At 37.7% G+C, this 10,515-nt stretch overlaps 2 protein-coding genes across 2 annotated transcripts in view; one reads left to right on the top strand and one right to left on the bottom strand.

Annotated features, from left to right (window-relative positions):
- Window positions 1-655: 655 nt before the first annotated feature.
- On the top strand, window positions 656-7,280 carry LOC113024024 (uncharacterized). The gene is made up of 4 exons (XM_026170591.1): window positions 656-1,134; window positions 1,852-2,205; window positions 3,849-3,976; window positions 4,366-7,280. The coding sequence occupies exons 1-4, from the start codon at window positions 1,074-1,076 to the stop codon at window positions 4,549-4,551; spliced, it is 729 nt and encodes a 242-aa protein (XP_026026376.1). The 5' UTR covers window positions 656-1,073; the 3' UTR covers window positions 4,552-7,280.
- Window positions 7,281-8,097: 817 nt separating this feature from the next.
- tnrc6c2 (trinucleotide repeat containing adaptor 6C2) overlaps window positions 8,098-10,515 on the bottom strand; it is a 54,618-nt gene continuing 52,200 nt past the window's right edge. The window contains exon 23 of the transcript XR_003272625.1: window positions 8,098-8,195. The gene's annotated coding sequence lies outside the window, so the exon portion shown is untranslated. The remainder of the gene's footprint in view (window positions 8,196-10,515) is intronic.

The raw sequence follows: 10,515 nt of genomic DNA, 5'->3' as shown, positions 1-10,515 counted from the left end.
TTTTATTTTTTCCATTGTGCTTTAGTAAACACCTCACTTTATAACAGCTGCTGGGGTCCCACACAATGAGGTTTATCAGACCAGTCGACAGCTGAGGCTGGTTCTGTTATAAGAGTGTGCGATCTACTGTTTGAATAAAATCTTTGTCAAATTTTGTGCGACGGTAGCTATTAGTACAAGCTCGAGCTAATTCAGTTTTGGTTGTTACACCAAAAATGAAAATTAGTCAAAACATTATATTATCAGTCATCAAATTTCACAACATTAAACAAGGCCTTGTAAGATTGCAAGGCCTGCGAGTATAACATATCACATGAAAGGACATGGAGAAAGCTTGCCCTTTGGTGCAGGGGTTGCTCTCTGTAAGTACTCTTGTTATGGCTGAGCTCAGCTCGTGAAAAACAAGCCCCAGTAGCAACTGACTCTGCAGAAAGTTGGCAACTTCTGCCTCGGATCCGTTTACCCCACTCTGTGGCTTTACAACTGTTCATAGCTGCAGTGCTGTCGTTCCCAATCACTTCCATTTTGTTATAATTCTGTTCCAAGCTGGAATTCACCGAGTTCCTGAGAGTGACCCATTGTTTCACAAATGTTTGTAGAAGCAGTCTGCATGCCTAGGTGCTTCATTTTATACACCTGTGGCCTTCGGAGTAACTGGAACACATGAATACAATGAATTGGAAAGCTGAGAGGAGACTCTGCAATATAGTGTAGGTCCGAGTTGCTAACAAACAAATAAGCAAATTAAAAAAGAAGAATTAGTGGTCAATGAAAATGATCTGTACTGGACTGAAAGTGGATGAAAAAGCAGCCACTGTCCAAAGAATTTCCTCTTCTTTCTTTTTTTTGACTTGTGTTTTACACTCAGAAAGCCGGGAGAACTATTCCACTAACCGCTTGGTTAGTTTTTACTTCCTTTTGTTTGTGTCTTGAGGTTTGAAGGTGGGGCTAATGAAGTTTCACATAGTTTCATTTTCAATGAATCTAGTTTTGAAGTCCATTTAAGAGTCCTGCCATCTATAATCTCATAATTCTCTCCAGATCTTATTTACTGCTTTGTGGTAGTGGACCAGATGTCTGGGATTCAGTACCTGGCTTACTCGTGGGCTTTTGTCATCACACAGACTGGTTTTGGTAAGTTGTTTTTTTTTTTTTTTTGCACAGCTCAGGCTGGCAGTTTGATCGTTTGCTTTTTTCTGTGAGGCTGAACCGAAAAGTCACTGAATAATTTCTGGGCTAAGCCACTTTTTAAAAGTCCTGATGGATAATCTCTTACATTTGTTATAATATGATGTTAGAATATACACTTTTCACTGCTGTTTACTGTTTATTTATATGTATGTACTGAATGTATACCATTGTATGGTATTACACAAGCCCAACTTTTTTGAAAATGCGCTTTTAAGTAAACAAAGAGTTAATTTATATAGTCCTTTTCAAGATGAGGAACAGTTACAAAGTGTTTTGCATAGGTATCAGTAAAAATCACCCAGGAAAGCGAAATGAACACACACAAACTGTGCAAAAGGTCACAAACCACAACCCAAATTTCTATTGAACAAAAGTTTTAAGCTACTTTTCAAAAGAGGCCACACAGTCACGGGTGCAAAGCGTGAGTGGTAAGTTGTTCTAAAGTTCTGGAGTGAAGTTTCGTCCCTGTATGTAGAATCACAAGAAGGACCCTATCTGAGGGCCTAAGAACCCAGCTAGCTTTGGTCAGACGAGTAATAAAAAAGCGAGAGGAGACAGAGATAAATTACAAATATATTCGGGCTAAAAATAAATCACGTGTGGTTCTTCTCTGTTTGTGATGCCTTTCTTTTTTTTTCCTTTTTTAAAATTTTCATCAAGTTTGCAGTGAGATTCACTTCTTGAAGCAGTATGAGGGTGAATCCGTTGTTCTTCCCTGTGAGATTGAACAGAGGTACCCAGCGCCCCTGGGAGTCTCACTCAAACGATCCTGGCTGGTTGAAGAAGAAGTGCTGTTCAAGTACACCAAGGAAGACTTTACAGTTAAAAATTCTGCTGACAAAAGCCGCATTCGCGTCAGGGGAGACCCGAGCCTTCATTCTGTGAATATCACCATCTCTCAGCTGAACGCCAGCGACACAGATCGCTACTACTGCGAGTTTGTCGTGGAAAATCTTTCCTCTGCAGATGACCGCATACGTGGAAAGATGGAATTCTTCCTCCTTGTTGGTGCTGGTGAGTGCAATTTTGTTTTTTATTCAAACTAGAGGGTTTTTTTTTGTTTATTTCCAGAACTGTTGAGTATAAAGGCAAAAATCTCTCTACTCTTTTCCAAAGTAAGTATGTGGTGCTGTTGTATTGGGAATTGGACTTGTTTGTCTAGCACATCAAATCAAGTCGACTCGTCAGCTTCGTTGTTGTGCTCATCAAGCCTTTCCTAAACCGTTTTTGCTTTGTGGCAACGGCACTTTATCCTTTTGAAAGAAGCCATAGCCACCAGGGAATATGTCCATGTCCATGAAAAGCTGTACATGGTCTGCAAAACCGCTTAGGCAGGTGGCATGTGTCAAAGTAACATCCTCATGGATGCCAAGACCCGAGGTTTCCCAGCAGAACATTGCCCAAAGCATCACATCGTCTCTGTCATGTTGCTTTCTTCTAATACTTCATCCTAGTGCCATGTGATGTAAATGAAAACGTGATTCAACAGACCAGGTCACCTTCTTCCATTGTGTCCAGTAATGATGCTTTAGTGATTTCAGCAGTCGACAGGGGCACTCTGACTGGTCTACACACAACCAGCATCGACTTTCTTTTTGGCCAGTTTGAGTTATAGTACCCGTCTCTTGGAGTACAAAGCATAAGACAGTGTCTCAAACATCTTGAAAGTTCAGGTCTGATTTTAATATTTGAGTTGCCCAAGTTTCTTCTCTTTTCATAGATGCAGTTTTTTATCAACTTTTTGCGTAAGAATTTGAAATTAAATATAAATTTGCTCATTAACACACGGTGCCAGATTCATACACACAGCAACAATATCAAAAGATGAATTAAAGTGTGAACCTAGCTTTTTAAAAGTTTAGGAAAAATCCTTACTGTTGGTACCCCTGTCTGTTACTTCACGTTGTTTGCCTTTCCCTCTGGAGATGGAGCTGAGGACAGAGGTCAGCGGACATGGAGGTGACAGAGATGTGTGCCTGGGGTTCAGCCATGCTCCCCTGCCTCCCCAAACATGGCTTGGGAGGGATGACTCTAAAGAGGCAGTCTTTCTCCTCTTTTTAGTTCCCAGAGGGTCCTGGATAACTTTTAATTGATTAGATCAGGTGCTACGGAGCACTTAAAGGCTCTAAAACATAACCCCTGTATTACAACAGCACCGTTTGCCTTTTTACATGTGGGCATGTGGACAACTGACGAAACAAAGTCTGTAAATGACATCAAATGAGCCAGTGTTGTATGTGAGAGACAGCTTAAATAAGTAACTGTACAAATACGTCTGGTGACACTGCTGATATAAATGGGGATGTATGACTCATTGTCTCGAATAGTATACAGTAGTCAGGGATTTTTGTATCAGTGATGTGTGAGAGTTAACCTAATTATAAATAATGCAATAGACCTTTTGGATTGTAAAGAAATAAACATTCAATAATTGTTCAAAGATGCACTCGCCATTTTTCTTAATGTTATTACATTTTTGCAGATGGCAATAATGAATGAGAAATCATCTGTAACGTATTCACAAGTCAAATGTTTGTGAAGGAGTTTGTGTCGTTTTGAGATTTGGAGTATCAATCAAGAATTGTGCCAACTGTGCAATAAGTATGATGTTAGCACAGGGTCAGAGGTTCTGAACGTCTCTGTCTGGTTCCTCGTAGGATGCTTTGACCTTGTGCCTACAGGTGCTCAGTTTGGTGGCTCCAGTTACTCCTTTCTGGTGTACGCTTTGTCATCAGCTGTGGTTTTTCTCCTTCTGCTCTTCACTGGATTTGTGGTGATTTCTAAAGTGAGTAGCTTTTTATGTGCCACTTTGAATATACATATATACACGAGGCAAGAGGTGGAAATGTGTCACAAGTATTTCCACCTACACTGCCTGTTTGTTGCCATCAAGATCCTCTGCAGCTAACCACAGAAACCCCCACTGGTTTCAAAACTTTGTGCAGCCAGTTGGCACCTTTGAGTTAAACCCCCTCCTCTTCTAGTTTATTTCAGGTTATTTGAGCGCTAATAAAATGGTATTACAGTCATGTCTGAGTTAGGTTAACACTTCTTCTTAAATTTCCACAGAGGATGCTGCATTGAGAGAAAATGATGCATTTTGATTTCAACACAGGAAATCGTGAGTGTATGTTAATTCTGTCTTTTTTCTCCTCCTTTCACAATGACTGTCAGTGCAAAGGATCTCAGAGTATGAAGTCACATGAAGCCGATGTCTACGAGGAAATGGGTAGGGCAACACCTCCCAGTCAAACACAAGCACCTGCCCATCAGAGGGAAATAACAGAAGCTTCCCAACAAAGTAAACTTCACCTGGGGAACCCCTATGAATTTCAAGAGGTGCTCTCATCAACATCATAAACTAGAGTGTCCAAAAACACTAAACTCCAGTTAGTGTGCAGAATTCTTATATCTTTTAAATCTCCTGCATATTGCTAGACAGCTTGCATTCAGACATTTTTTTTAACCTTATTATAAAATAACTTTGGCTGCTTTTGCTGTGATCATAGTGATTAAATGCTCTGTACATTACTGAATTTTATTCTGCACTCCGTTACATATCCCAGTATACATATCCTTTCCAGTTACTTAGCAGTTGTCTCAGATTGGAGTAGATAGTGGTAAGTTGATCCGTTTTAGCAGACAAAGAGCCAAATAATCTGTCAAAGGGCTTCGTTCTGGTGTGCGGTGACTCAACTTAGCAGGAAGCCTGAGTTGACAAAGGAAGTAGATAATCAGTGTTGCAATACTCGTTATCTCTAACTGAGGTTTTTAGGTTTTGTGAAGACAGACAACACAAAGATATACTGAACTTATCTTGTAGTACATTCAGTCACCTTTTTACACGTTAAACTGAACATTTGGGTTATATAACAGGAAGAAGGAATGAAGAATGCATGGTTACATTGTAACACTGGTTCTTTGAGTAAGTACACTAGCCAGTATAGGTGGAAGTAAGCGGCTACATATGGAATGTGAGTGAGTCTCTTCACTCAGAGAACCAGCATTACAATGTAACCATGCAATAATACAATGTAACATTTTGAAGGAAACCAGTAAGAAAATGTTAATGGAAAATAATCAGACGTGAATTGAATCTGGCGGGGTTTCATCTAAAATGAACACCACACCTAGCCCTGCACCAGTCCAGCACAGAGGGCTGCAAACATCACCACAACACAGAAAACTAAGCAGTTTATCCTAAAGCAAAATGAACAGCACAAAATTATATTTCAGCTAGCTCTGAAAAAAAGATAGAAATCTGTACTTGTTGCAGGGAGAAATGGGAGAAATGTTTCATCACTCATCCAACTGATTTCTTCAGTCTCAGTTGACCGCAGGTTTCCCAGCTTTATAAACCGAGCAGTTGCATAACATTCAAAACTAGCATCATTGCCTAACAATAAGCCATTTTTGCTTTTATTAATTTGAAACCGTCATGACCGTTAGTGTTGTCATCAATATAGTTAAATATAATAAATATAGTTCATGCAAACAGTCATGGCAAATTACCTGTTAACAATGAGAAACTGTTGTGGCTCAATTTTTGGCAGTTGTGCTGATTTTGATTGTTTTGCAACTTCATCTACACAACTGTACTGTTTATAGGATTGAGGACACTTGCGATGAAAGGAAATTCTAACACATATCAGAAATTTTACCGTCGTTGGGACAAGGTCGGTGAATACTCACTTCTCACCAATTGTGTCATGTGTTAATATGTCATTTTTTTTTACATGCTGCATCGTACTGTTTTCTAAATGTGTTTATTTGCTGTGGTTTACTGTAGCTACCACTGTTTCACTTACTATCCCAGATTTGTTTGTGTGAGCATTGTGTTGCAGTTTGCATTAAAGTCATTTTAAAGCAAATGCAGTCTCAGTTTTTTTTTTTTACTATGTTGCAGGTTTAAATGTTGTTTATTCCTTTGATCACACATTTGTTCTGAGACTCCAAAGCCTGATTTCTTTTTTTAATAGCAGTTGGGCTAAATCAGGTGGCGGTGGGCTTTTTTCTTTTGTTTTATCACTTAAAAAATACATTGCTATGAACATTTGTCTCTGTATGGTGCTATTAAGTTACGTAGCAGTCATCAGTTAGTGAGTGTCATTTAATTGTAGGTTTACTGGCTTTAGCTACTGGCACCAGCTAAACTAACTGTGTGTGTACAGACAGCCCTATAAAGACACAGTCAGTGGTTTCCTCAGATCAGGAGAAGTGAAGTGAGGCTGTAGTGCCCAGAATGTGTTTGTTTCCAGTTACAATGAGTTATTTTGGTCTAAGTTTCACTTCATGTACAACGCTCACCTCTGGGAGGTGAGTCTGTCTAACCCATCACACTCCGTGAAGTCGTACATAAATTAAATGTTCTGAAGGATTTTACATCACTTTGACTTTCAGTCAAGAACTGAACCAAATTATTAACTAAGAAAAGAATATTCAATTCAAGTTTATTTATATGGTGTCAAACCACAACAACAGTTATCTCAAAGTGTTTTATAATGCAAGGCAAAGACGGGCTGGTTCTTGTATAGTGCCTTAAACAACAACAGCCTCATTCACTTATTCATACAAGTATGTTTTGTCTGCACCTAAGTTCTAACATTTTCAGACATCCATACTCCAATGAATGTATCAGAGAGCGAACAGACAACCACCAAAGCTCCAATTAGTAGATGACCTGCTCTACCTCGTAAGCTACAGCCAACTCTGCAGTTTTAAGATTATTGGTAAAATAAATAAATACATAATAATAATAAAATAAAAATAATTAAACAAAATCTTAAAGATACAGTAATTTTTGAGATTATGTAATAGAAAAAAATGATGTACTCATAACTATACAATGATTAGTGTGTGATTATGTGCTACAACAAATTGATGTGCTCATAAACTAAAAAAAAAGAATCCATTTAAAATACACAGGAAAGAGCGCCGGTCTGTGGAAGCTGCTATGTTGTCCTGCTATTTTAAATACAGCAGCTGAGACGGACACGTTTTGCCTGATCTTGTTTTATGTATCTAGCAAGAGATCGACCACTTTCAGACCTATTGTACACCTTATAAGTTTTTTTTTGTTTCTTGGGGGGGGGGGGGGGGAATTAAACTGCTTTCAAACTATGTATGATCATTTAAGAATTGTACATGCTTATTTTCATCCTCATCATCAGAGCTGTAACACATCAAAAGATGCCTAAACATTATTATTACTTACTTTGAGACATGCCACCCTTCCACCTCTGGACAGCTGACAAGTGGGCTAGACAATAACTTAAAACAGCTGGTTTTAAGTTATTGTTATTGGTGCTACATAAATAAAATTGAATTTAACTGAACTGAATGGAATGTCCAATGTTAGATCCACTTCAAAGAAAGTTTCACTAATATCAGCCAACAGCAGCGCTTACTAACAAACGTTCAGGATACCATCAAAAGCAGAAGTGAGCTTCTGCGACTTGTATTAGTTTTCACGCATTTCACCTGGCATTGCCAGCTGAGGTAAACAGCCGACTAACAGCCTGCATTTACAACAGATAAACTACCAAAACTACCACAGTGTGTTTTTCCCTACAGCAGCCACTGTAACTAGGATTATGCAATTAAATTGGAAGGGGTAAGAAACCAGAATTCAGTTGGCTGCAATCGAAAGGTGCTGAGATTTTACACATTGTACCTTCAACATAGCTCTTGGCTGTTACTTTGGAGCATTATAAAAATGTTCACCAGACCTTAAAATCTGCACGTATGGAATCACAAGTAAAATATGCTAAAAACAGCTTTAAAAGTTTGATTTTAGTTGCCCCCCAAAAAGCTTTTTTTCCCTTCTACTATTAAAAAAAACATACAATCAAACAAAGAAAAAAAAAAAAAAAAAAAAAAAAAAAAAAAACAGGACAAGATACAAAATAACAGACAAGAAAATTTGCAGTTTATTAATATAGTCCGAAAGAAGTTCCATGGAAACATTTTTTTTTTCTTCGGTGCATGTCTTTAACAATCACATTCTATGAGGAGAAAAAAAAGAACAACATTAAAAGCCACAACTTTGTATTTCAGTTACAGACAATTTCACTTTTTTTTTTCTTCAAAGTAAAGAGAAAGGCAAAGGCAAAGTACCCCCACTCCCACAACCCACCCGCCGTCCTCCCCTTAAAAAAAACAGACAGCCTTAAAAGTAACGGGCTTCTTTTTGTTTTTTCCTCAGTACAACCCACAGTGCTTTAGCAGAAGGATAAGCGCTCATTGGTTAAGGATTACACAGCATGACGACGCAATGTAAAATTTTGCTAAAACATTAGATGACAATGGGTGGGATGGGAGTGGAAGAAATTTCAGCAAAAAACACACACAAAAAAATGAAAACCCTCCATCAAACCCTGAACCCCAGAGTCTGAGTCGACAAACGCCGCAGTACAGCAGCAGGGTTTGGACTCCTCCCTCCCACTTGTGCATAGATCATGATCCATTAAAAACCAGCTTTATTCCTCCTCTTCAACATGCCTCTGAAAACCATCTGTTACATGTTAAGAAATCTCTCAGCTATTGAATACCTGTCACAGGAACTGACATGTTAACAGGCAGGAGAGATGATTTTAAAACAAACAAACAAAGAGTGTCTTGCACGTGCTCCTGAACTACAGGATGGAAACTCAAAGTCAAAACATACAAATGCATTTTCCTGTCACTGTCATAATGACAATCAAACCACTGATCGCGTTTAAATGTAAAGCAATTTCTACTTCAAATTTCACATGTAAAGCGCTCCACTTTTCTCAAAGTTGATTCTTAGTCTTATTTGGTAAATATGTGACTTGCTACGAACATTTTTTGTTGTTTTAAAGAAACAATGGTACTCTCTATATTCTGTTAAACTCATAAACTTCAGTGCTTTCTTGGAGTTTAATAGTTCTCAGTTGCTTATTTTCACACGAACATCAAACCTAGAAATGATGGAGTTGGTATCTGGAACCCTGGCCTTCCTGAGACAAAATCCACATCTTTTTTTTTTTTTTAAATGAGTGTGCAAGATAGTGAGTAAACTGCGTTGCAGTATTACAGAAAACATAAAATCACCATGTAACACATACAGAGATAGTCCATCGATACTAAAAGAGAAATTAAAAATTGAAATATGACAACACTGATCAATCCCAGAGTTCTGAAAGTAGCATAAATCTTCATTTTGCAAGATTTTCATGTCCATATTTGATGGAAGATGAAATTTGTCCTTAAAAACAAAAAACGAAACCAAAAAACATTCCTGTTTCCTTGAACTCCGATAAATGAAATGCTTTGTAAACGACAGGTGGCTTTTGCAAAATAAAAAAAGAAAAGATAGGCACCTCTGAAATGAGTCTTATAACAAACTCACCTCCCACACTTTATCCCTTTCCGTCTCTCCATGAAGTTAAAATCGGGATTACTAGTCCTTCTACAGCTATCTATGGCCACAGTTCTTTGTTTTTTTTTTGTTTTTTGTTACTCTTTTTTTTTCCTTTTATCATTTTTTTTTTGCACATTTTTCTTTTTTAATTTTTTTTTCCTATTTCCTTTTTTATATAATTGGAACAAAATGGTGCAATACTCAAGATAATCCTTGTATTGGATTATTCCACAATAAAAGCCACTATAAGGTAGATAAACTTTTTACAGAATGGAAAAACAAAGTCCTTGAGTAAACATGTACACATGAATTGTCACCATCGCCCCTCCGTACTTAGACTCGTTTAACTACGATTAGCTGAGTGAGGGGTAGAAGACACTCAGTGCAACGTTAGAAGATAACAACGTCTATCAGAATAGTTTTTGACAGATCATCAACAATAACAACAACGAAAAAAAGAAGATATAAACAGACACAAAATATAACGTACTGAGTGGAACATAACAGCAGGCCACGTGCCCTGTACACAGTTTCTTGAGCACACATTCATACAAACATCTGACTTTCAAGCACACATCTAAGATGACTTTGTTTTTTTCAAAGATTTTGTATTTGTAACTTAATGCAATACACATCTGGTGTTCTCTAAAAGCCCCTAAGTGTACCTGTCAGATGGAAAGAACAAAAAAATAATAATTACTGACTTCACATTATGTTATTGGCGTTCAATGATTCAAGTATTTCTGTTCAATGTTTTGTTTTGTTTTGATATGTTTGTGATTTCTTTTTTTTTTTTTTAATCAACTGGGTAAAATATGCATTAAACCAGGTGATTCAGGTTGGGCTTTTAGGCAGCCTAATTAACAAACAAATAACACACATATACAGTACAAACACTTCATAGTACTGTAATATGTCATCAAAACCAGAACGTGCATATC

Source organism: Astatotilapia calliptera, chromosome 6 (assembly GCF_900246225.1).
Source record: "Astatotilapia calliptera chromosome 6, fAstCal1.2, whole genome shotgun sequence".
Lineage (NCBI taxonomy): Eukaryota > Metazoa > Chordata > Actinopteri > Cichliformes > Cichlidae > Astatotilapia > Astatotilapia calliptera.
Note: the sequence above shows the minus strand (reverse complement) of the source record. Positions and strands in the feature narration are given on the sequence as shown.